This window comes from Pezoporus wallicus, unplaced genomic scaffold, assembly GCF_028554395.1.
Source record: "Pezoporus wallicus isolate ANWC-B61680 ecotype Strahan unplaced genomic scaffold, APGP_CSIRO_Pwel_v1 contig_3858, whole genome shotgun sequence".
NCBI lineage: Eukaryota > Metazoa > Chordata > Aves > Psittaciformes > Psittacidae > Pezoporus > Pezoporus wallicus.
This window is the reverse complement of record NW_026638754.1, coordinates 2,227,891-2,255,764: the sequence shown is the minus strand read 5'-3', so window position 1 is coordinate 2,255,764 and position 27,874 is coordinate 2,227,891. Positions and strand designations below refer to the sequence as shown.

The 27,874-nt window shown below is 35.1% G+C and overlaps 1 protein-coding gene across 7 annotated transcripts in view; it reads left to right on the top strand.

The window, feature by feature from the left end:
• CTTNBP2 (cortactin binding protein 2) overlaps positions 1 to 27,874 on the top strand; it is an 84,185-nt gene that overhangs the window by 29,564 nt on the left and 26,747 nt on the right. For all 7 annotated transcript variants that reach the window (XR_008972504.1, XM_057412143.1, XM_057412144.1 and 4 more), the window contains exons 3-8: positions 2,251 to 2,475; positions 7,019 to 8,669; positions 14,406 to 14,609; positions 19,997 to 20,096; positions 23,475 to 23,625; positions 24,730 to 24,984. Coding sequence is in view for 6 of the 7 variants with exons in the window: in XM_057412143.1 (XP_057268126.1) it covers positions 2,251 to 2,475; positions 7,019 to 8,669; positions 14,406 to 14,609; positions 19,997 to 20,096; positions 23,475 to 23,625; positions 24,730 to 24,984 (2,586 nt within the window). In the remaining variant the exon portion in view is untranslated. The remainder of the gene's footprint in view (positions 1 to 2,250; positions 2,476 to 7,018; positions 8,670 to 14,405; positions 14,610 to 19,996; positions 20,097 to 23,474; positions 23,626 to 24,729; positions 24,985 to 27,874) is intronic.

The following is a 27,874-nucleotide window of genomic DNA, read 5'->3' as shown; positions in this document are numbered from 1 at the left end:
ACATACAGTATTTGCTGAGAGGACAGTTACTCATGGGTCATTAAAAATATATGGAAAGTACACTTTATTTCTCTGTTTTCTACCTGTGTTTCCCTGAAGGCATGAATGGTTGCCTTTGCCTCTGAGATCAGTTCATCTCCTTAGCTTCTCTTTTTGCTGTTAGTTACTGGATTTAAGTATGGGGGACTCCGTTCATATTTATTTATTTATTTATTTATTTATTTATTTGCATCTGAGCTGCTACCTCAGTGTTTTTTCCTTTTTTCCTTTACTTTGATGGCTCATTTTATATAAAAAAAGTGGATTTTACACTGCTGATTACATATATGCATTGTGCCTCCATCTCCATTTATATTCTTAAACTGCTTGGGTTTGTCATCTTTGTCAGCTGCTTGGCACTTTAATTCAGTCAGATTTTTGGTTTTGATTGTTTCCTTTACATGGAAGTTGAATTCCTAAGCTGCATACTATCCTGTAACTTCAGTATGTAGAACCAGGAGCTACAAATTTACTCCCTCCCCACCTGGCTTTGCAATATTACCTTTGGAACTAGCTATTTGATTTAATTTTAAAATTGAAAATAAAAATTAAGGGATTAAAATACTAGACTAGTTAAGAGTTATTTGTGAGGCAATTTATAAAAATTAACTAGGTTCTATCATCTTATTTTTGTCTCTTCAACCAATCACTATCTGACTTTGGAAGCCTAGCTAGACTTTAGCTCTGAATGAACTTTCCAAGGTTTTTCTGAAGTTATGCCCCAAAGGGCTGTTTTTTTTTTAATAAATAATTTCAAGTTCTATTTATAATGCCAAATTGAAAAATAGACTAGAAGTATTTCAAGCACCAGAATATGTAAGCACACTTATGTCTGTTGCAGTCAAATTCTCTTTTAATTTCCCACATTTCAATTTTGTAGACAATATATAGGAAAAAGTTGGGCATTCACTGAGGTATGTTAGTTGTAGTTTGTCTCTAGAGTTTTTCTAACATAGCTCTTATGTTCTTTGGTTTCTCATGCCCTGAAATATGTGTCACCTTTTATGACCTTTTTCAAATGTTACGATTTTAACTTAAAGCTTTCCAAATGATCTTTTAACCGATTTGGTAAGCATCAGGCTTGTTCTTTCTCTTTTGTATCTTGGAATTGGCTTATTCTTCCCCCTTTTTTTTGGTTATTCTTCAAAACTGAATTTTAACCAAATCACAGATAAATGTTTCATCCATTTCGGGAGGGATTCCTCTTCCTGATGATGTTTCTCTGCACTGTTGTTGTTTTTTCTTCCTGATTTTTATGAGATATACAACTTTACAGAACTCCTTTCCTGCCATGTGCCCCCCAAATTAGGTAGGTCTTAAACCTGAGATTTTGGAACAGTATCTATGAAGACTGTTAGAAGTAAGTACTTATCTGTGGCCTTCCTGTGCACTGTGTATTAAATGTATAAAAACAGCTTTACGAACCTGATTTCGTTTTCACATTGGGCTGAAGAACTAAATATTTGTCAAGCAAAACTACCTCTGGTCTTTATTTTATAATTTGGTTTTGGGGTTTGGATTTTTGTTTGTTTGGTTGGTTTGGTTTTGGGTTGGTTTTCTTTTAATGACCATGAAGAATTGCACTGCAGTTTAAAAATATAATTGTGTTTTAAAATACCAGTATGGAGAAACATGATCGTGGAGTTCTTGAACAGAGATATGAGGAGTGTCTTAATTACAGAAAAACTTTGGTGGTATTTTTTCTTTCTGCTTATGCTATTACTTATGGAAATTTCTGTATGTGTAAATATACCATCAGTCTTTTTATTTGAAAAATACTTATTTTGTTACTATGGTTAACAGACAAAGCATGTTTTCATATCTTTTACTAGCATCATTTTAATACACAGAAATAGAAAACTTCATTTTAGAATGTTTTTCTTCCCGTTCCTCTATCAGCCTCTGTATCAGCCAGTTTCCAAGAGGTTATTTTTGTGACCCTTCTGAAACTGCTCCAAATTGATATTTCTGTGTTGAGCTGAGAAGGAAAAGGGTTTGGGGTTTTTTAATGTAGTGAATTGTACTGACTATAATGAACTCTGTGTGCAACATAACTATTTCTTTTAGAGATATTAAACAAATACCTAAAGAAAATATTTTAAAACCATATATAAATAACATAATGTTCTGTGTGGTTTAGGTCTGTTCTATGTGTTGATATACACCAAAGTGTGCATTTAGGTTTATCTCATTGTCTGGATTTTTTGTTAGGCCCGGCGCAAAGAGGTTTTCATCCAGGAGCGGTATGGAAGATTTAATCTGAGTGACCCATTTCTTGCTCTTCAGAGAGACTTTGAAGCGGGTGCTGGTAATAAAGAAAAGAAGCCAATATGCATGAATCCTCTGTCCATTTTAGAAGCTGTTATGGCTCACTGCAGGAAAATGCAAGAAAGAATGTCAGCTCAGTTGGCTGCTGCTGAAAACAGACAGAAGAAGGTATCCCTGCCTTGATTCATTCTTCTAAGCCACTTTTAAAATTTGCGTCTTTGTCTAACTTGGTTATCATTATGAGTGTTAAAATGTTATCACTTAATTTCCATATATAGTGAGATGCTGATTTTCTGGTGATATTTTATGTGCACGCCTCCTTCATTCCATGAGTTTAGCTCTACTTACGGAAAAAATGAAATGTTAACTGTTACAAGTTGATGCAGTATGCAAGTGGATAGCTCAGCATGAGCTGAGAAAGCATCATCACAGTATATTTTTAAACCAACACCACTGAAGCCCAGGGGAGCTACTGTTATTTTTATTCTAACCTAAATAGCATAAAATAATTTATTTGCATTTTATATATGGTGGCTCTGTTTCATAAATCAGTAACACTAAATTGTAATTCTAAAACCATCCTTTTTTGCATATTCAGAATATTTGCTGTAAAGAGAAAATTATTTGGAGTATTTTGAGGGATTTCTAGAAATGTTTGACAAAGTAGGGTGACCTAACGTAAGGAAAAAAAAAGTTAAGCCTAGACAAATGTGACCCAAATACAGAGCCAGCTATATTTCCTTCATTCAAGAGCAGTTCCTCCTTCTCCAGATACGTGATTCCTGTATCTTTTTGCCTCACTGTCTCACTCTTACCCTCAGTAATGAAGTGTGTATACAGCTGTGTTTATTCTCTCTGGATATTACCAGACTTTAAACAGGCTCAGACTGGACTTTTATTTCTGGGGATTTTTCTGTGAATATAGTGACCTTAAAAATATTCTTTGAATAAATTTTTATTTGATCTTAAAAAGCAAGTCATAGCAATCTGCCAGAATGTAGAAAAATAAAAGAAGTGCACAAATGACTGTCAGTCACAGGCTTACCATATACCAAACACCTAATCTCCAGATGTCATCTGCTTTGTGTTAAGTCTCCATCCTCTTCCATCTCTTCAAATGCTTTTCCTGGTACTGCTATCAAAATTAATTTTGAAGTTTCCTGGGAACTCAAAATCAGATAATCAAATGACAGTTCTTACTTTGTCAAGTGTTTGCAAAGTTGTGTTGAGAGGCATGCTCAAAGAAGGACAGATATGTTGGTTATGGGAGGCCCATTGATGCAATTTAGGCTAAACCTTGTGCTCAAAGCAGATTATTAGCAGCAGTACATCTGATCATCTGTGAATTTGTCTTTCTGAGCCCTGAAAAAACCCAGGAATGACCATACTGCAGCCTTTTCTGCACTACTATCCTTGTGAAGAACGTTTTTCCAAGTCTGGGCCTCTTAAAGGGCATTTTCTCATGTTAACCTTTTGTTATGGGGCCCCACCTGCCACTACCAAGAGGAATTTGACTCTGTCATCATTGTAAGGGCGGTTTAAAAGGAGTGGTATGTTGCTATTACATCATCCCTTGGTCTTTTTTCACTAGATTAAGCAAGCCACACTCCCTCAACCTTTTCTCACAAGGCATGCACTCTGTCTTTACCTTTGAAGGGCCTTTGCTGGTTAGTTCTTTGTGGGACACTATAGTTTTTTCTCCGTATCCTTTTCTACCCCTTTTCAAATCCTTCTTGAACACATTTCCAGATGTTTACATTACTGATACGATTCAGTGTATATAGCACACTTTGCAAAAATCAGGCCATAGTTTATAAACTCATTACAGCTAGTTCCGAATCTGTTACTTAAAGGAAAAAAAAAAATGCAGTGTATATATATTAGGGATTCTTTATATGTAATGCTACAAAATAAAGTGATATAATAGTATGGTAAACTGATTTCATCCCAGTTATATGTTAAAACCTGCTAGTAATTAATTGAAAGTAATATAATTTCAGAGCAGTCCCTTGTACAAAAGCAAAGTGTAGGAATAAGAAAGTACAGAAAATCTTGATAAAAGACATTTTGAGTATAACCTTATTGCATTTCCAAGCTTTAAAAGGTGTATACATTTCCCATGATTTTTGTATCTGTTTTAACAAAAAAGACAATGGATACTCCACTGGCTTTGAAATGCTTCTGAAGCATACAAATACTGTTGGATGCTCTGAAAACAACAATTAAATGCTTGAGAAAAACTATGATCTTTCTGCATATGGAGAATTATGAATGGGACCATTCCTAAATACAGTGTCATCATAATAGCTTATTAGTTTAATTTGCAGCTGTACTGTCTTTAACATAAGAGGCATTGTTGCTGATATTATTCATTTATCAATGTTTGTTTAATAATGCCATACCTTAATTTTTATTGTTAACACTCTTTTTAAGAAAGAGAGGACTTGGGTTTGTGAAATGTATTGTACAGAGTGTATTGGTTAACCTGGGATGAAGCTTTAAAACGCCAGAGGAGCCCCTCCACTGCTAAACAGGCTTTGAGCTATTGGAAGACAAAATAACATTTATAACATAGGTATAGTTTCCGCAGTGATGTCTTCCTCTTAATTTACTGTTTCTTATGATAATGGTATGATTTCAGGAAGAAATTTTACTATTCCTGTAATATACATCACATCAGTATTGCCATCACCTCTTTATGCTTTTCTGATTCTTCTGAAGAAAATGGAGGAGAAAATTACAGTCAGGTAACATAACCAGAAATGTTGGGAGACTGAGACAGATGTTCATCTACAAGTGTAAATTCCTGCAGGATTTATTGTTTGTTCTCTGTATGTCATTTCCCTTCCCTTTTGTTTTTAAGTGTTTTCTTAGTGAGTTTCCTAAGTATTTAAAGTGAATTCTATGTGGTAATGTGGGGGGGGGGAGGTGGAAATAACCCGAGACAATGAGCTACAGCAAGTAGTTATTTCTATTACAGCTGCAGACTCTCCATCTTGTACTCATCTCATTATGGCATGAGTTTCAACTCTATGGTATAACTTGAAAGTAACAAAATTGTTATTTAAAATGGTATTTATATTACCTTTAGTTTAAATGCAGCTTAGTTAAAAATTAATTGTAGACACATCTACAGTGCTGTGGAAAAGAGGGTTTCAGAGCTAAGAAATTTCATCTTCTATTGGGGAGGACAGGGAATAGTGCACTATAGTAGGAGGCTTCTGAAAAAGCTATTATATTCTAATGCCTGGCTGTTTTATTTTGCCTGTGTGTCTGTTTGTTTCATGTAGCAACCAAGACAATATTTTAAGCTTCGACTGAGAGACGAGATACTCAGTAGCTATTACCAATCCCTGAGGCCATCTTGTTTCCCACATTACAGTTTACAGTAAATATATTCCTCAACACTGTATTGTCTTAAACTCTGAAATTAGTATCATTTTAGCATGACACTATAATCTGAATCTATTATCTATGCCTCTTCCTCCATCTATTGAAGTGAAACATTTATTCCAAGTAAGATCTTTAGTGTACTACTTGCCACAGCTTTTCTTTGATTATTTTTTGAGCATTGTAAAATGAGTCGTATTGTAGAAGCATGAAACAGTCTCCTGTTGCAGTAAAAATTAACCTTTCATGTTTGTGAGCACTTGATTTTATTTTTTTTTTCTGTAGATATCTGAAAGTGTTCTTACAGAAAAAAAATGCCCACTATTGGTACAGTTCTGAATTGTATTTCTGTATTGATCTGTACATAAATATGAAGCAGAACTGACAAAGCTAAACCAATTTAAAAAGTACAGGAGAAGGAATGCTCAGCAGTTCCATGGGGGTTGGTTGGTTTCTTTGTTTTTATCAGTCATTCAGGAAAATGACTTAGGTTGTTTTACTAGGAGGTATTCTATAAAATGGTGCATTAACGTGTTTTTCCAGTGCTTTTCTAGAGCATGGTCTGTGAATAAAAGCATAATTAGCAGGTAAGATGAATTAGAAGTGATGGCTTTATTAATGAGGAGAAAAAATACTCTTATCCATTGTCTGCACAGTGTAGGTAGTTTTTGATTCTAACATAGTTTATACAACACTGCTGTCAGTGAGACCTACCACTATTAGTAAGTAAAGGAAGAAATTTGTGCCTGTGCCAAAAAGTTGGCCTCAGAAATGAATGTTTTATTTATAAATGTTAAAACAAGATATAAGACACCTATTATGGGCATGATGGACTGTTTATTTCAACCCTAATCTTCAGTGTGAGAAAGCCCTAAAACCTAAGCCTTTCAGTACTGGACTTAAAGTTTATGTACATAGCTTATCACTTGCTTGTGTCTGGTTACTTTACTGGCAAGAGGACTTTCTTTGATATCTTATGGCTAATTTCTGGAGAACAGGTAGCTCCTTACTTAGGAATCACAAGAATTTAATCACTTTAGGGGATGTCTGTGTTGTTAACAGGGGAAAGTAGATGGGTTTACTTGGTTTCTGAATTGTTCTTCAGAGATGCCTGTCTCTTTTCTTTTACTTATATAAGATTATAGGCACTTCTATTAGATATCACAAATCACTTTCCTAAGTGGACAGGTTCATTTTAGGTCCTTTCCAACTCTATTATGTGATACTCTCAAAGGTTAAAATATCAGTGTCAGGTTAGTACTAAGTTATATTGAAAGTCTCCATCTTGTTAATGAGAGTTTTTATTTATGCTTTTTTACAGTTGGAAATGGAAAAATCTCAGTTACAGAATCTTGAGCTGGAGCACAAAAAGCTATCAGCTCGTCTTGAAGAAGAACGTGGAAAGAATAAGCACATAGTATTGATGCTAGTGAAAGAGTGTAAGCAGTTATCTGGGCGAATTGTAGAGGAAGCCCAGAAACTGGAAGAACTGATGTCAAAATTTGAAGAGGAAAAGAAAAAGGCTACTGAATTGGAGGAGTCTCTTGCTGCTGAGAAACAAAGGAGCACACAAATGGAAGCTCAAATGGAAAAGCAGCTGTCCGAGTTTGACACAGAGAGAGAGCAGTTGCGTGCCAAACTTCATAGAGAGGAAATGCACACCAGTGACCTCAGACAAGAGAGAGATAAAATGATCCAAATGATTGAGCAATTAAAAAAGGAGAATGAAAGTAAAGCTAATCTTTCTCTTAAAAATAAAGATAATAAAGATAGGAGTCTTGTTTCTGTTTCTGTTGAAACAGAAGAGCCAATTTCAAGAACTGTTGCCTGCCAAACAGATACTGTAGTGATGGACAGTAGCACAGAAAATGTAAAGAAGATGCCTTTGACTGTATCTGTAAAGCCTTCTACAGTGAACCCACTAGTGTCTGGCAATACTATAATGAATGTGTGCACCAATGCAGCATTGGTGAAGCCTGTCATTGATAGGCAATCTTCTTCTAGTGAACTCATCCCTCCTACAACTCCTGTTCTTACGCAGAATCAAAACAGAATTGAGGAAAATGGACCAAGTACAGGCTCATCACCTGATCTACCAAGTAGCACTTCCCCTTTTTCAAATAGTACTTCCCTTTGCACCCCTGCAGCACCGACTGCTGCAGCTCAGAATTCCTCATCTATGCACAGTTTGCATTCACCATCTGCCAGCACTTCTGGGCATTCAGGCCTAAACCCACGGATCCAAGCAGCTAGGTTTAGATTTCAAACAAATGCAAATGACCCAGACCAAAATGGAAACACAACCCAAAGCCCTCCCTCAAGGGACGTATCTCCTACTAGTCGTGACAACCTAGTTGCCAAGCAGGTAGCTCGGAATACTGTTACCCAAGTCCTGTCTAGATTTACAAGCCCTCAGAGCGGCACTCTGTCACGGTCAGGGACATCACATTCAATGGAAGTTGCCACTTACCCCCCAGTTGGTAGAACAAGCATAAAGACTCCCAGTGTATCAAGAATTGACAGAGGAAACCCTCCACCAATTCCTCCTAAGAAACCAGGGCTTTCACAAACTCCTTCTCCACCACACCCACAGCTTAAAGTTTTAATGGATAGTAGTCGTTCCCCAAATACAAGTGCAAAAACTGACAGCAAAACCGTGACCTCACCTCTTTCAAGTTCACCACAAGGAATCAGGGTAATAAATGAGGAAATTATTTCTAAGTCCTCACCTCAGCTGCCACCAAAACCTGCTATAGATTTATCTGTGGCACCTGCAGGCTGTGCCATACCAGCCATAGCCTCATCTCAGGTGGGTGCCTGGCCTTCCCACTTCCCTGGACTGAACCAACCTGCATGTTCAGAAAATTCCTTTGTCATTCCCACCACCATTGCCTGTAGCTCCTCCATAAACCCTGTTAGTGCTTCATCCTGTAGACCATGTGATTCAGACAGACTCCTGGTAACAGCATCAGGTAAAGGGACTGATATGCTACAAACTGTCTCCCTCTAAAAGAATGTGTCGGTTTTCCTATACATCACTTGTTTGCTTTATTTATCTTTTTGTACCTTTTTCTTTTTTTACTTTCTAAAAGCTGAAATTTTCGTTTATGTTTTTTCCACATTCCATGGGTATGGGAATTCTTTTGCTGATTTCTTAATGTTATAAATTAGTTTGCTTCCTTAAGGAAGTTACAAATTGAAAGCCTTTTTTTTTTAAAGGTCGAGGACTAATGTGTCAAGGAAATGGGGTGCAGTTTATGGTATATTAAAGAAACTTTTTGTTGTTGTTTGAGTTTTTTTTCTTTTGTTTGGTGTTTTTGTGAATGCTGTTCCTTTGGACTTCAGAGTGTTTTATCAGTCTGAAATAATGCTTTGAAAATTACCTTTGCTGGTGATCTTCCATGCAATATTTATAATGGGGAAGCAGTTCCAAAAGCAGTGTGTGGCAAACTTTTATCTGTATATATAGGAGATTCTAGGGCTCACATTGTTAAAGAATTTTTGTTCCTATTCTGCTTCAATGATGACTTTCTTCATGTTTCTAGAGTAACCCAGTCATGCTTTTAACATTTGGCTGTGGCATCACACTGTCAAAATCCTCACTGCTTTCTGAACAGTACCATAAAATATAAGCTCAGAATCTTCCATTTGTCTGCTGTTTCTCAGAGTTAAAAACTGTGGGATTTGATGGCTGCCTCTATGTTGTTTTTCATATGGGATCCTGAATCTTCATCTTAAGTTCTTATTCCTAGCTGAGTCTGATTGCCGTGTCAGATAGATCTAGTCTCCCAGTATTCCAGATAGTCTCCAGACCTCATTAGGCTCCATAATGGAAATAAAATTTCATTTAAAAAATTTTTTTAACATATACCATTTTATAAAATATTTTTTAACATATACCATTATTGGCAAAATCATCTTCAGAGTGATTAGTTTTTGTAGGCAAGAGGGTGTCTTCCACAACTCCTATCAGCATGAATTAGGCTGCATATTTCAGTTAGTCTTACGTTAACTAGAGGATGTTTGGGAACCATTTAAGACAGTTTTTGATTATTTTTTTTAAAGTAAATGTTCTTAAAAGCTAGATTACCACCACTTGACTTCATAACTCCATGTTACTGCTTTAGTTTGTACTTTGAAGTATAAACTTTTCTTCTTAGAACAGTCAGCCTGCGGACAAATAGCCAGTTCGTGTTTCTCATGAAATTTGTGACTCTTTTCAGAGGCAATTCTCAAAGATAGGATTTTTTGTGAAAAAATTGTAGTTTGGGTTTGTGTGTGTGTGTTTGCTTTTTGTTTGTTTTATTTTTTTGTTTGTTGTTTTAGTTCGATTTGAGGGTTTTTGTTTGTTTGTTTTTTTTAATTGTGCTGGTTTATGTGCTCAAGATTGCCTTTATTCATTTACACTCCATTGACTTGTTTTGGGGAGGGATAGAAACATTTGGGTTCATTTAATCCCCTTATAATCCTTGCTCTGAACATTTGACACTTTATATTTTGTAAGTGACACTGCTTTTTGTTAATTTTTGCAATTACAAATGGGAAACATATTCCATAATCAGAAGTCTGCACACAAAAATTGCTTAGACCCTAGTTAGGTCTAAGCAATTTTTTATTAATATAGAGATGTTATTTTTTCCTCTACTGACTATAAGCAGGCTTACAGCACTTTAATAACCTTATCTGCAATATTCACATACATATTCAGGAGCTCTTTTTTCTCTGCCCAAACTAATGCTTATTTTTTATTGCACTTACTCTCCAGTCCCATTTTATTTATGTTTTTCCAGGGAATGAATCTATTTTGTCCAAGAGTTCTGGAAAACTGCAGAACTAAATAAACTTTAAGCAACAGATGTTATGAAAGTGTGGAAAGACATTTCCTTAAAAATTTCATTCTGAGAAAAAAAGAAAATAGATTTTATAAATATATATGGAAATAGACTTCATTTTAGAAGGGATAACCCAAGCTTAATAACAGTGTTTTCAGTAAGATAATGTCATCAGTAATGCCTGAATTCATGTCACTTACTTTTCCAATTCCTTTCTTAAGTATGAGTTTGCTTGAGGTGAACATCTAACAGTCTACAAGTACTACTGAAACCTCCTTCCCATATGTGCATTTTCATGCCCTGTAGGCACAGTTAGTTTTATTAATGTTCTGGTTAATTTTAATTTTTTTTTTTTTTTTTAACCCCAGAAAATGTTTAGAATTTCAGTTTTACTTCCAGTTAAAGCAGAGTATGGTGAAATCTTATTAATATTTTATTGCATAGTAAGTAGTGAGCTTCAATCAGAATTTGTTAATTTTTTAAACAACAGTGCAGAGCAAATCTAACATTTAAAAAAAGTCTTGAAAGAATCCTTTGTTTTTATATTTTTTGTTTGTGAACAAACTCATGTTTGTTTCTTCTTACCATGGACTCGGAATTGATGATAGTATAATCACTAAAGTAGACTGTATATTCATTTTAAAACAGTTCCTAGTTATCTCAGATTGCTGTAAGAACATATCAACAGCCTGATGTTCATTAAGGGAGGGTCTTGGCTATAGGAAAAGCAACTAATCAAAGTAAACTTAGAATGAGTACCAGTTCTTTCAGTTATGTGTTCTGCTAAATTAACATGACAATACCTTCTTTTAGAGACAGAGAATTGTGCTGCATGTTGCTCTATCCATGCCTAGTAGGAAAAGACACCAGCTTTTGCCATTAATGTTGAATAGACTGCACACAGAGAAATTACAATGAACATTTATGGCCTGATTCAAAATCTGTGACAGTGTTTTCATTAACTTCAGCAGCCTTTGAACTGGTGCCAGAATGCTTCTGCTCTGTTTGGATTTCTACATTTCAATGGCTGTGAGACTTCAAAATGAAAACGAATGTAGGCGGTTGGATTTTCATACCCCTGGGATTTCTGCTTTCACTTTCTTCTTGGTTTTGCGCTTTCTGTGTCCCTCTTCAATGAAATATGTTTTTCATTTTGCTCATTTCTGTAATGATTGATTTATTCTTCTATACAATTGGCTTCGAAGATAAAAGCAGGGGGTGAGGGACTGATCAAGGCTCTGAAATTAACCATCTCACATTCTGAAGCTGATGCCAGAAGCTGTTTTTGTCTCTATACCTTCATCACTGCATGCCCTACAAGCTTTCACAGATGCTTCACATTTCCGAACTTTTTGCATCTGTAATGGTGTATCTTATTTATTGGTATTTTCTAACAGTGCTGTATTTTGTTGGATGAATTCAGGTTTATTATAGTGCTTTACACTGGTAATAGAAGGTAAGGTTGTATTTATGTTATCTGGGTTTTGTATCTTTTTTTTTTTTTTAGCAGGTTTTCATCTAATTATAAGCTAGTATCATTAATTTCATCCCTGAAATCGCAACGATGTAGTCTTCATTTCAAGGAGTTGAAATGACAGTTAAGATACCACAAATGGCACCAGAAGAAATCCTTTTATTTTGACATTTCTGTTAATGATGCTTTTATTAGGAAAAAACAAAACAAAATGACCAACCCACCAGCAAAAAACTTGCCCTGTTTTCCATAAGGAAGGGAGCACATAAATTTTTTTTTTATTACAAAGTGAAAGTGTCATGCATAAAGCATAGAGTCAGTCTCCTCAAATTCACCCAAATACTTACATAACAGGGACAAAGAATGTTAGCAATCTGGAGTGCCACCTAAGCAATGTCCACTATCAGTTGACTAACAAGGCAAGAAGTAAATCTAATTAAGTACCATTTGAAAACGTCTAGATAGATAGATAGATAGCAACACCTGCAGCACAGTTTGTTTCAAAGAACAACAGAAGGTTGGAAAAATAAGACCTCTTTTATAATGGAAAGGATGAACGAAAGTTATTCTTTAGATGTTTGGGGATTTAGTAAAAGTTAAGTGTGTTTATTGCAATTGGAAATAATATGGGGGTTTTATCACTTAAAGGATGCAATTTACTTTGTATATAGCTTTTTTTAAAAAAAAAACAACAGACAACCATCAAAATACTCTGATTAAAAATACTGGAAAAACAAATATTAGTAAGCATTAATAGTCAGAAGATGGTTTCAGAATTAAAGTTTTATGAAAATGGATGGAGTTAACTACAGTTTATTTTCAGGTAACTTCATAGCTGTAGTGATGTCTTCTTATAGTCAATATCAAATAAATAAGTTGAATAATAAGCTAGCATGGTAAAAATACTGCAAATGTTCCCCTTACATACTAAGCTAATAAACTGAATGTGAAATGACAAATTTAGCTTCCTTTAGAAACAAATACAAAATACTCCAATAATTTACTTTTTCTATTGTTTTGAACTGGGATCAAACTATGCTTCTTCACTGGGGCTGCTCAGATGATGGATTCTTGTGTAAGTCTGGCCCTTAATTAAAATTTGTCCAGATCTTGTAAGGTTCCAAAATCTATCATTTCTGTAGAATTATGTTGGGAACTTCTATATTTAATTTTGGTTTTTCAGAACACACAGCAGATGATCCCACCATGGTAGAGCCGCTGCTGTATGTTTTTTCTGATTCTGGTTGTTGGAGATTGAATAGTACTTGGTTAGCTTGATGGAGCTGGAGGTAATGCCTGGTAGCTCCTCTTCAGTCTTGGGTTTTGCAGAACCACAGTAAAAGCTGCTTAAACTTCCTTTTTATTGACAGATTTCAGGCTCATATAATAGTGGCCACAGGATACAAAATTATTTATTCAAGAGAGAAACATTGTTTTTTGGTTTTTTTTTTTAACTTAATGTGGATTTTCCACAGGTAGTAGTGAAACTAAGGAAAGTAAAATCTTTCTCCTGTTTTCTCTAGCAATCCTTGATCAAGGAAGAATGCACAAAATTTTCTGTGCCATATGCAGCAAATTCCATATTCTTAACAAGCTCCCTACTAAAGCTGATAAGTAAGGAACAGAACATTTAACCAAGATGACTCCTAAGCTTTCAAAGCTTGGAATTGAATATTATTCTTTAATGGGGTGACTTGAAAGCTTTCACTCATAAATTTTATATAACCTGTTATTCATTCACACTGGAGCATTTTATAATACATTGGTTAAGTATTGCTGAGTAAAAGGAACAGTAAGGTACAGTTCAATAATAAATATATTTATTTCTGTATTATTTGTGTAAATGATGCCTACATTTTTTTTCAAACTTACTAGAAGTTGCTTACAACTACTAAGGGCTCTGTGCAGTTTATAACTGCAGGTGAGATATAAATACTGAGGTTTGCACTGAGACTGTAAAGGAAGATGAAATTTCATATGCAAATAATTTCATATGAAAATATATGAAAATAAATGTTTTGGAAACGTTTCTTTAGATACTTTAGAAAACCATCCCAGCATACCAACAATTCAGTTAAAATTTGTGTAAAACTTTTGTAGTTTATGAATTTTAATAATGTAAATTTTTTTGAGACATCCAGCTATTACAGCAGTTCATAACAAGGTTCACATTAACCTTTTGTAATGAAATCCTGTTCATTTGCATTAACAACTGTCACCCCTGTACAGAGTTTTTATTCTTCAGGGTACCTTCTAATGTATAGACAAAGCATCATCACAAAACTTGTGCTAAGCTAACAAATTCTGTCATTTTGAAGATCCTTTTTAATTTTTAAAAAAACACAGAAAATGCAGAGCTTTACTGATGTCTTCCATCTAACTTCTGTTGCTTTAACTCACAGGCTGGTCTTCCTCCCTAACCCCTTTGTTAACAAGTGGTGGTCCTGTCCCCCTGGGTGGCAGGCCCACCCTTCTTCACCAAGCTGCTGCCCAGGGAAATGTCACTTTATTATCAATGCTGCTTAATGAAGAAGGACTGGACATTAATTACTCTTGTGAAGATGGCTATTCTGCCTTGTATTCTGCTGCTACGAATGGACATACAGGTAACTGATACTAAGTTTTGTTACAGCATTCATATGAAATAGTGAAAGCATATTTATTTCATGAGTTTTTAATAATTTGGTCAAATGTGTGTTTTAAAAATGTGGAATTGAAATTGAGATACATAAGATTATATGACAATCATAATACATGTATAAACAATGCTTCTGCCTCCAGGATTTTGTAACAAAGAAAGCATTATTGCTAGTGGTAACATTCTGCATGGTGATTCTCCACTCCCTTCTCATAAAGAGCCACCAGATATCATCACCCCATGTTCTGTATCAAACTAAAGGTCTTTTAGATTTCTACATGGAATATGCAGGAAACAGTAGGTCATCACCAGGGTTTTGATCTTCTGCAGCAGTGGTGAAAATGATGGAAGAGGGTTTCAGAGTAGTATGTTACTTGGGAAATAAAATGAACTGTCTTATTTTTGAAATAGATCAAACAGCCTTAGTTTGTTCTTGCAGCTCTACTGGGATAACGTTTTTCTTTCCCCGCTACCCCAATCCTCCATCTTGATGAGGCAGGATATTTGAACCTTTTAACAGTCAGTCTTCATATTTTATGAATATATTTATGAAATAAGGCAAATATGTTAGTAACAGATACAAATTTCATGGATACAAATGTCAAGTGATAATTTTAGACTCGTAAGGCTCTCAAACAGCATCTTTTTTTAAAATTCCAGCACACATTACTGTAGTTTTTTCTACTTATGTAGAAATCTCCTAGACTCTTACATTGCAAATAATACCATTATGCTGTTTTGGACATCAAAGTTTAAATCCACCAACCCCAATGACAAAAACAAAATCCATTTATTTTTAGTAAGGTCAAGATTTTATTTCACAGTAGAAGGTGGAACATATCCCTTTAATGCTGCTGCTTTCAAGAGTATTTTGTGTTTTTTTAACAATATCTTTGTTGGTGACACAATTAGAAAAACTCAATCCAGTGTTCAAAACAGTATTTAGAGAGACTATTCTATTTATTGTTCTCAAGTATTTTAAAAATAAGTAAAATTAGGTTCCCAAATCCATAGCTAGGGAGATAGTGTACATTTTTCTGACATGTTCAGGGTTAATTTTACTACCAGACATAGGGCTAGAAGTGATTTTCCCTTTATTTGGAATGGTATATTTTGACTTTGCTTTCTAGGTGCTATGGTTTACTTTGTAGAAACATCTGGACCTTTTCATCTGACAGATTCTTTCCTGTTGCCAAGACCTGTAAAGTATTTTAAAAGTACTTTATTTTATTTTATTATTTGGCACATTTTCTCAACTTTTTATCTTCAGTATTAAGTCCAAATTTATTATATTGTTTGGATTTATTTCCCCACCACCCCCACTGAATGAATGTTCTGCGGGTTATGCTAGGCTTACATCCGTTTCTCATTGCTGGTTTTTGTGAGAAACTGTAACTGGCCCAGCTCTTCTTTACTCTTCTTGTGTTCCTAACATGTTTCAAAGCAAATGCCCTGATTTTCAATTACAATTACTAAGCAGCTCTTACTGACACCAGAGGCAATTAGGTTTCCTGTTTTATTGTCAAAATTACAAGTAAGAGAGGCATTTGACAGAAGTATGAGAACACAATAATAAAAACAAACCATGCATATTCGTCCTGTAGTTGTTTAGTGTCTTTTTAAGCTAAAACACGTATTACAAGTATTTTAGTGTTGCTCTTCTATTTATCATTGACAGGATGTGAAAAACACTTTGTTGTAAACATCATTGCTTTTTAGTGACTGAATGGACTGTATGAATTTTGAATGAGAGAATCGCACAGCAGCAGTACTGTTGTCTCCTTAATGCAGTATATGAAAATTTTCAGCATTAGATGTAATATTTTTGGAGAAAGGGGTTTAGTTTTTCATACGTAATCCTTTTTTTGTTACTTGCAGTTTGTTCCCAAATTCATGGATAGGTGCAGCTCTTCAAAATGGAGATTTTGAAAAACAGATTTACATAAAAATATATAGGCTTAAGAAAGGAAGCATAGGAATAAATCTCTTATTTAGAAAAATACTTTCTAATCGTTTTTTTAACCTGGTGGGAAGAAATGACACTAATGACATTTTAAGAAGGATAACACAGCTCATTGTACAGATTTTTTTCATTATGTTCAGTAGGATTTGCAATAGTAAGTTACTCTCTTTTGGCTGGTTTTATTTTTCCTTAGAATCATAGAATCATTTAGGTTGGAAAATACCCTTAAGATCATTGAGTCCAGCTGTAAGACTGAACTCAAAATTTTACCCTGGTGGGTGATCACACCATGATTTAATTTATTGAGAATACTTTTAACCTGGAGTTAGTGACTGAATAGATGCACAGGATTCCAGGACCCCTTGTTTTTACTAAGTCAACTAGACAGATTTTCTGATTTCTCCTAGGAAATAGTTGGCCAGAAGAAAAGAGTAGCTCTGCACTTGTTAAAAGCCAGCATAGTGAGTACCTCCCTTCAGAAACAGACACTCTGTTGCAGAGAGTCTGGGAAGAGTGGAAAGCAAATGATTGCCACACATTTTTAGTGAAGAAATACAGGATTTGAGAAGTGTCCATAACTAGAGAATGGTAGTAGAGCACGTTGTAACCAGCATGGTGTCAGCAACTGTTATGTGCTTTCAGCCCAGTGTGTAGAGAAAATTGAGTTACCAAGAGAACACTCAAATTTTCTTTCCTAATCTATCCTAATTGCAAAATGTGTAGCCTTCCTGTTCAGAAACAGTTGCCTTTTGAGAGCTGCAGCTGAGGGTTGTTCCAGCACATGAAGCTCTTAACAGCTGCTTTGTTTCCTGCACGCACTGTTCCCAAATCTGTAGGTCTGAGAGATGGAACTTCACCATAAAAGCAGACACCGAACACTTCCTTTGTGTTTGAGTGGACATCGGGAAGCTGTTAATTTTATGATTTAACCACTAGATTGGGATAGCTGAACAGATAGTTTTGTCAGGCCATCTTGGTTTGATCCATTAACAAAGCAGGAGCCACTTCAGGCTGTTGCGCACTTGATAACATGTACAGTAGTTCGCTTAGCTAATATACCTGTATATCTGTATTGTGTTGCCAGTCTTGACCGTTCTCTGCCGCACACAAGGTGGTTGAGGAGGATAGAATAAAATAAGAGTTCATGAGTCTGAGAGATGTAAAGAGAGTAATAATAATATCCTTTGGACTCAGCTGTGCGTTAATCATATGCATTTATGGTATAATTGATTCTCTTCTATCCTGAGTATTTGGAGGCTGTGGCACCCTCATTGATAGGAAAAACTGGAATGATGTGAGAAGTAGAAAGGAATGAGGTGCAGAGATATACAGCTACATGGAGTCAGCTCTGCCAAGCCGCTGGATGTATCTACATGGTGTTTGCCAGCACTCTGGAAGAACTAACTACCCAGCTGTGGTGGAAACCAATAAAGTCTCCAGGTGTTTGTGTTAATATTCTTCCATGTTTTGTTTTTGCTCTGACCAAAGCCTAAAACTGAGTGACAACATCAATGTCTTGTCCTGTGCCTGTCATTCTACTCAGTCATCTGCACTGCTGGTTACTCTGTGGCAGATGGCAGTGAACTGGCTTTAATAACCCTGGACTTACTCAAGTCACACTTCTCCAAATCCCAATCCAGAATCCATCCAGAGGACCCAAGCTTCTTGGAGATTGTTGTTCACTGACTTGATATGCCACCAGAAAAGGCTTGTGTACAGCTTACTAGCTCACATCGTATACCTTATGAAAGTAGCTGTATTTCCTCGTGCTTGCACCTGTCCCTAAGAATAAACAGCCCTTTTCAATGACCTTCATCAGAAACAGTATTTTCACATAGATAACCTACAACCTAAATGATCTGCCAGTCAGTAATTGTGAGTTAACCATACCTTTCTAGAAAGGTGGTCTTGTTCTGTGTGTTCTTCATAGCTTTTGCATGGCAACCATATGCTTTATGAAGAAACCAATGAATATTCTAGCCAAATATGCATAACTGCTAGAAGAAAGTGTTTTCAACATCCTTCATAAACTTCAAAGGTATTTTAGAATATCAAGCAGGAATCTGTATTTTGGAGTTAATTGTTTAATGTAAGACTGGGACTGAGGATGGAGAGAGGAAAAAACCCCATGTTGTGGTTAGCAGAGTATTTTTTCTGTTACAAAATGATTGAAAATATAATTTTATTTTAATTGGTATTATCTTACAAGTGGCAAGTTAGGAAATACTGGGTAACTTAGTTAATTGAGAGCTTCTTTATTACTTAAAAAACAAGTCCTGGTAGCTTATCCTGGCAATCAACCTTTTCTAAAAGAAAAAAAAAATTCATGTCAGATCAGATTACTTATTTAAGAACGTATGAATCTTAATTTACAAGAATTCACAGAGGTTTAAAATTTATTCCTTAATGTTAAATATTTATTTAATCAACTCCATAACATCTGTATTAATATTTGGAAGATTTGTAACAGGAGTAAATGCATTCAGGAAATAGTTTGGCTTAGTCAGATTTTTAAGTACATTTTTCTGATATCTAGAGATAAGCTTCACAAGCAAAGCTTGGCTTCAGGATCTCAGTGCTGGGATGGAGCACATTAAGCTTGCTCAGAAATCAAGCAGGAGTTTATAATTGGTGTTCTAGTGGAGCTTCTTTTCAAAGTCATAGTTTTAACTACAGAAGACTTGTTTTATTTTGGTCTAGAACCACTATCAAGAATATAGAGCGGATTAAGTGTTTTCTTCAGACGTAGTTGCATCAAATGATATTCCAATTTACGGATGGAAAGCAGTTTAATTACTGTGTAATTAATTATCTTAACTTGGCTTTAGGATGGTGGAATGAGGCTGGTGCTATTTTTAGCATGCTGTTTTGGAAATCTATGAATGGGAACAACTGGGGGAAGGTTTGAGTTTGTCAGTTTGTCTTATTTGTCATTTCAGTCCTAAGCCCCAGTGTCCTAAAACAAGATTGGTCAGTGTGTTGCTTAACTTACGTGTAGCTTGTGTGCATCTCCCCTGTGGCTGTCATATTCGGGCTGTGTCATGTGACTGCCAAAGGCACTGTGCTGCCTTTAGGGACTGCTAGATAACTCAAATCCCCACTTCAGAGGTAAATTGGGTAACACTGTGGGAGCTCCCAGCAATGGGCACATATTTGGACCCCAGTAGAACCCAACCCAGGCTCCTTTTGCAAAGGAGTGGTGATGCCCCCAGGGAATCAGTTCTCAACTCTCTCCTGCAGACTACTTCCAGAGCTTTTACTTGGGTTCGCTAAGGTATGTAATATATAGTCAAAAAGATTTGCTGCTGTTGCCCCTCGAGCAGATTTTAACTTCTGGTAGTTTTAACCACTTGTTTTTGTTGCATCACTCTATGTTTCTGCTCAATTTATAGATTGTGTGAGATTGCTGCTGACTGCAGAAGCACAAGTTGATGCTGCTGATAAAAATGGCTTTACACCCTTGTGTTCAGCAGTTGCTCAGGGACATGTCAAGTAAGTGAAGTCTTAAGGTTTTGGCTGTCAGCTGTTACTCATTTTTATGTTCTCTTTACATTCTATTATATGCTTTTTTCATTACATTACTGTTGCATTCTTAGGTAATTGTGTATTTAACTATCATTTACTGAAAATATCTACTGAAACTCATATTTAAGTGCCATTCTGGTTTTAATATGTTTCATTTGGTTTGTTTCCAATTGCAGCTCTTCAGATTGCTGAACATGTTTTCTTAGTAACCACAATATGATACTGGTCTGCATGGGTGTCATACCTTTGAATTTCTTATTTTTCTTTGAGTTATCCGCCATAATACAGGATAAACAAAGGAAGAAGAAAATAAATTATTTTGCGCTGATTGTTTTGAAGAATAGAGAACTGTGAATATCATACTCAGAGACAAAAGAACATTAATCTGAGTATTCTCCTGAGTTGCAAAGAGTCAAATGCTTTCAACAACAAAACAGGTCTTTTAAGGTTTAAGGCTTTTTTTTTTGCATCAGTAACTTTGAAAGCCTGAAAATTATGTATGAGCCAAAGAATATTTCTAAGAACATTCTTCAAAATGTAGTTATAATAATTTCCTTTTATTTTTTTGAAGCTGATTTTACAGATTGGTGTTTTATGACACATGATTAGAAGATACTCTTTTTCTACTGAGAACCAATATTCAACAATTTATCCAGATGATTGTTTTTTTCCTTACTTTCCCTCTCTTCATCAGAGGGGCTGAAGGCTGATGCATTTCTGCTCTGCAGCTTTACTGTCTATCATAGACTCATACGAAATAGAAGTGAAAGTTGGAATCGACCATTAGGTAATCTCTTCCAGAGCATCCTTGTCCAGATAAAACCACTTTACAAATGCAAGTCTCAGACAGCATGTCTAGGAATCTTTATTACATACTTTACCTTTGGTTTATGTATCTTTGGTAACACTTATCTTTCAGGTTTTTATTCTTTTAATGTTTCACTTTACTATTTTTAAGGATTTTACTCTGATATAGTAACATGTAGGGGTCCGAGTCCTTGAGTGTTATACTGTAATAAGTCCTGACCCAACAGCGAGGAAGAGTGGCATCCCTGTCCTCCTCATAATCTTCCGTGAATGTATAAGGATTCTCAGAGTTTCTTGCCAATTCTTGGAGGACTTTAAGCTTATCAACAATGGACATCTTTTACTGGAATTTTTAATCCAGAGGTAGCAGATTCTTAGTAGCACATTCTGAGCACAGAAATACATCTCATTAAATGTCTGTTGTTTCACATAAAATCTGTAAAAATTACACGTGACTTCACAAGACAAACCAAAAAATACACTCTTCACATTTTCTTACTAAAATAAATGTTTTAGATGTTTTTTAAATAGGAAGCTATATATTTCTCTCTTACCCTCACAACACTTTGCTGTATATCATCTGCTGTTATGATATTGCAGATTTTATATTTTTTTCCTTTAGAGTTATGTAAAAGTATGATATCTCTAAATGCTTTCCTTGCTTTCACTTTTTCTAGATTCCAAATGTGAATCAAATTGTAAAAGTGAGCATGGAATAATAGGGCCAGCCAAAAATATCAGAGAGACTAAGAATGCTTCAGGCTGTTTGATTGTTTGATCACTTTAAAGTTCTATCTCAGAAAAAAATGAGTAATAGGCAGAATTTTGGGCAATAGTATTGTCTCTCCTCTTTCAAATGTTGTGTTGCATAGTCCATGTTACTTGTACTACAGCACTAAGAATCTGGGGTTAATAACAGCACTAAACTACTATCAATTACACAGTACTTGCCTGTGATAGATTTGCTAGCCAGTCCCCTGTGACATGTTCATTAACCTTATTCCTGAACTGAGACAATACTATTGTTCCAGCCCTAGTTACATACTCAGGAAAAAAAAATAATTTTTTTTTTTGAGGATGTTCAGTAATATCACCAATTCAGAAAATGCTTTTAGGAGAAACTGTCAAAATCATTTCCCATGTGGTCCAGGCTAGGCTGACTTTACGTGCTCTTCAGGTGGAAAGTCCATGTAGCATTTCCAGAATCATTTAATACAGTGCAAAATAACAAATCAGATATTTTTATATAGCAGACTTAAAACTCAATCTGAATTGCTTTATGGAGGTGTCTTGTTATGAGCCTATCTTAAGATGATGTTTATGACTATATGATTAGGATACATGTTCAACATTGCTAAGATAGAACATTACTTATATTTGTGGATTTTCTGTTCATTTAAGCATTTTCAGTAAGCTCTGCTACGTAATTCATATTAATTTTATATGGTTTGCTCTTTTCTAAAATTGTGCATTTTGTCTTGAACTTGATTGATTTTTTTTTTTTTTCTTACTACACAAAAACTTGAAAGATTTTTTTAAAAATACTTTTTTTTTATTGGGGGTTTGTTTTTTTTTTTTTGCGTTAAATCTGTAATTTCTTACACACATACATTCTATATATGTCTTACATTATTTTAAATAGTTTGTCATCTTCTTTCTCATAGTATGGTCTCCTCTTCAGTAGTTAGTTGGCATTGCATTAATTGCTTTGAGGCTTTATTGTTAATATCATTCTATTCATGGACTGATAAATATTCACCCAGAGATGGGGGATTAACTTTGTTTATAGCCCTTGTTTGAGCTGCAGAAGGACTAGACTGGCATTAATATTTTTCTAAAATCTTGAGAGCTGTTGAAAATCTGGGTTTGGGAAGGGAAAGGGACCCATCCCTGGCACAAGAACTGGGAAGAAAATGACCTACTGCTACAGGGTTATGAGGAAGTATGGGATCTTGGCTCCAGTACCACACACCCTAAGCCATCCTTCCAGAGTAGCTTCCGTTCAGGGATGTGAAAGGTAGATAGTGCCATTGCTGTTTTGCTGTCCCCACCAAGTTATTCTTCTAGGCAAGTGGCCCTTTTGTTGGTATCTAAAGCTAGTCCTAGTCCTTTTTTTTTTTTTTCCCTTCTTTTAAAAAGTATTTTAAATATCAGTATTAAATCAGATTTTAAGTATCAGTCAGGAAAAAAAATAGGTTTTTTTCTCAGTTGAAGGTTTTTCTTAAGAATCTGTCATCAGATTTTAGTAGCCTTGTGAAATTAAATGTTTTACATTCCCATATTTTGAATTCATCTACAGTATTTTAAGATTCAAATAGTTTAAGTTATGGTATTCTATGAGGATTTACAGGTTTAAAGTAATCTGATTTTCTGTCTTTATGCTTACATATAAAATTGTACCTTATACTTGTGTATATATGATGGATAAAATTATCTGTAAAATCAGTACTTTATTAAAAATATTTAAATGTTGTAAGTTATAAAGATGTTTTGGATGTAAAATATAAGATCATTTTACTACCTTACTGTTTGGTCTAGGTGTGCAGAATTATTAATTATGTATCAGGCTGATATTAACCATGCTGCTGAAAGAGGACAGACACCTTTGTACCTGGCCTGTAAAAATGGAAATAATGATTGTATTAAGCTATTGTTGGAAGGTGGAGCAGATCGAACAGTAAAAACCAGTGTAAGTTGAAATAGTTCGTAAAGTTAAAGTACCTTGTATAGTACTGAATATCTGCAAACAACTACGAAATATTTACATTAAAATATTTATTTAAAGGGTGGGTTTTTTAAAGGTGGAATAAACAACGTAATTTGAAATTAATATTTTCTTCTTTTCATCATACTTCTTGGGGTTTTTGAAGCTGTGTATTGTCTAAAATCCTGTAAATTCTGTGACTTCCATATCATTTTACGTATTTCAGATTCCATCTGCATTTTGCACTGGATTTGCAAAACAGAAATCCTTTATTTTGACTTATTTTTAAGGTGGAGAAGTGGAGATACAGATTATGCTTCCACCTTTTATATAGGGGGCTTTATTGCTGTCTTTAAGGGGACCTCCACCCCCAAATTTGTCAGCCAGGATTGTAAAGTCTGATATATCACAGGTGACCAAAATCAATGTATCTATAGAGGAAAAAGGGGAAGACTGTCTCAAAACTAACATGTAGGTATTGCCTTTTTTGGGTGCTTTCCTGAAGTTTTTCTTAAGACTTGATGAAAACATGACTATAAATGGGGGATACGGGCTGTGGAGAAACAGTACAAAGAATATTAGCTTCACAATACATTCTACTCCACTTTTACATAGATACTTATTTTTATTTTTTTTTATTTGGAAAGTAAATCTATTTTGTTTGAAATGAGAGGAACTTATGATGGCAAAAGCATGAAAATATCAGACTGATAAGTTGGTTAATGCAGTATGAAAGAGATTATTGTTAGAATCGTGTTAGTTTGATACATGATAAGGAAACGGTTTATTAACAGCATGTAAGTCCTGTATCACTTAGACTCCACTGAAAATTTTGAAGACTTTGTCTCTTGGACTGTTCTTGGAGAAAGCTGTAAAATTTCCTTTCTGCTACATTTTATCCCCTCTTTTTCTTCCAACCCAAATATATGCAAGCAACACTGTTTTCCCAAAGGATTATTATGTCACTCTTGCTTATCTTTTTAATTTCCAAACATTGCCTTCAATTCAGATTCATTGCTAATACAAGTTCTGCAAACATTTTTCTATGTGTTTGGTGGGAGTGTGCTTTTTTTGCTTTTGCTTTTGTAGGATGGTTGGTCCCCAATTCACGCAGCAGTGGATTCTGGTAATGTTGACAGTCTCAAGCTCCTTATGTACTACAGTGAGCCAGACAATGGGAACTCTTTGATTGATCCAGAGCCTAATTTAGACTACTATGAGTTATACAAGAGAGAAGACGACTATAGCACTAGAGTAAAGCCTGTTATTTCTGCAGATCTCATCAACCATGCTGACAAAGAGGGCTGGACTGCTGCGCATGTAGCAGCATCAAAAGGCTTTAAGGTCAGTCTGTTTGAACAAGTTACTGTAACCTGATAGAATTTAGGCAAGATAAGTCCTTCTTTTTTTATGTTTAAAGAACTAAAACTTATGTGTCAAATCTGAGTTTGTTGTCTAGCTTATTGTCATACTTAATTTAACAGAGATAGTGAAATACTTCTCACTGGAAAATTTATCCTAGAAGCTAGGTGTCAAATGAAGTGAATTGTATTTAAATGCCTATGTATTTGGGAAAACAACTGAAAGAGAAAACATGATTACTTGGATTCGTATTTTCAAAGTTAAGGTGAGGTGAATCCATCCTAAATGCCAATTCATTTGCTGTTCTGCACTTCTAGATATTAAATGGACATCGTTCCCAGATACCATTAGGGATGATTTAACTGTGAACAGTTTTCCCTGAGGGAAGGAGGGGAGAATAAGAGAGATGAGAATCAGATTTGTGCAGTAATACATAGTTTAATTTGTTATTCTGGGCAGCCTTTTTAGCATGCAGTGAATAAGTTTTTCGAATGTTGGGATAAATGATAACATGGAAAATAACGTGACATGTCTTACTGATGATAAACAGGAAGATTTATGGAAATTATTACTTGAAGGATTTGACATCAGAAACTTCACATTTCCAGCACTGTTTTAAGGATTTTTTTTATTTTTTTTTTAGTGGTGGCTGTCAGTCAGATCTTACTGTGAAACTTTAACCAAGGGAGAAAATAGAGAATACTAAACACAGAAGAGAGTGATTTTTTGGTAAATATAGTCCAAGACTTTGAAAATCAGCTTATGATTACATGCCTAATTAAATAGTGACCACTATATTTGCTTTTTTCCTGATAAATTCAAAATAGGCACAGATTTAAGATTCAGTTTATTAAATTACAGTTTTTAGGAACCAGCAGCTGCTTATTCCACATTTTACATTCCCTACAGTGCCAATGTTCCATTATCACTGTATGTTAGGCAGGTTCAGAACCTTATTTCAGTTTCTGCTCTTCTGAATTTAGATGGTTTTTCAGGTGTTGTTATAGTCTGCAAATACCTAAATAGTGTGCAATATGGTAATTCTTTCTGCAGTAACATAAAACTCAGGAACTTGGAAACTAGATTTAATTTGCTGCATGAAAGAGGCTTTGGCTAGGTGTTCTCTCTCAAGGCTGTGACAACAGAAGTCTTTGCATAGACTTTTAATTAATAACTTGTGATTTTGAGTATTTGAGTGCATTCCTAATCAATTGTTTAATAATATCTCCATTAGGGGTTGATGGTATTGCAATGAGGGCAATATATAGCTGTCAGTAAGATTCCTGGTTTTGATGTTGCAGAGACTTTCCACAATTGTATTTGAATGCATTTATTGACTTGAGAGAGGTCTGCAATATTAAGAAGCTAAAGAAAGCTTAATAGCCATCTTCAAGTACTGTTAACATTTCCACTCCATTTTCTAATCCTTTATCTACATTACATGTCATTCATGACGCTACATGACAGTTGCATATAAACAGCGCTGGCACTTACACCCTTTTGAGATTGGTAGTTGCCATTCTTTACAGATGAATTATGCTAGGCCATATTAACTGTTATTTCATAGGCAACAGAGCCAACAGAACTTCTCATTTTACTAAGGAAATAAGCCTCATTTCTTTATTGTCTCCTACTTCTTTCTTCTCTACATCCCACTTTTAGCTTCACAGTTCAGTTCTCTGCTTTCTGCTGTCCTTGCCATTCATTGCACCCATTTGTGAGACGGAATTAACTTACTAACCTGGCAAAAAAATAGGCTTTTTTGTTTTTCTCCTAATCAGTTTTCTTTTGGTAAAGTTAGTGAGCTAATTGTTGTTTTGTTGTTTGTTTGTTTTTTTAAAGTGGGTTTTTTTGTTGTTTGGTTTTTTTTAAAAAAAAAAAGGTTCTTACAAGTGCTGGAACAGCAATCTGGTAAAATTTAATCTTCACATAGAAACATAGCTTGAATGACTGTTATGTTTGTGAAAGCTGTCAGAGTATCAGATATACTGACAAAGATCTTTCTGTTAGGACAGGTACAAAATAGGTAACAGTAGCCAAACCTGCAGCAAGTATTAACTAGTATAATTTCTGATGGTGTTTTTTTTTAATATGGATATCTGTCCTTGAAAGGCATGTCTGAGAATGACAAAGCTTTCATGAAGGCCACCTGTGTTGTTGCTGAATGGATGATCATTAGAAATAAGTGTCTTCTGAGCACTGATCAATAACTGAATGCAGTTTTGAAAGGGTCGTGTCCTGTGCTTTCCCCCTTCCCTCTTTTTCCCCTCTCCCTCCCCCACCTAGTTTGGAACAATCTATATAATTAATATTTTCTTAATGTAATAGTATGATTGTACCAATTTAAATTTATCTGCTACTAGCTTGTTTCTAATGATTTGTAATAACTTTTTGCTTTTGTGAAACATATGACTTTTTTTGGAGTCCTTGAATTATAAGAGGTCATCATGTTGTTGGCATGCACAAAGTGTTTGTACTCTGACTTTAATAAAAAAGTTTACTTGCCAAAGAAGAGGCTTGCAAAGTGTTTTTAAAATTATTGGTTTTCTTTTGCTGCATCCCACTCAGATATCAGGCACAATGGAAACTCCTGTTTGGTGAATCACAAAGTGAAAACTGTTTTTATTGATTGCCATCTGAACAGATTCATTAATTAATCTGCACTAAGCTTTAGAATTGCTTTTAATTTTGCTTGAATGTTGAGGCCAAGATGTTCAAAATATGATGCATACTTGGGCTTTTATTTCTTCATGTGAATATCTGAACTAGTGCCAGGTGTTAAGAACTTCTCAATTCAACTTAGCACATGATGTTTGGAGACTGTTGAAGCCTGGCTGTGTACAGTCTGCTTTTTCAAAATCTTGGTTTGAGA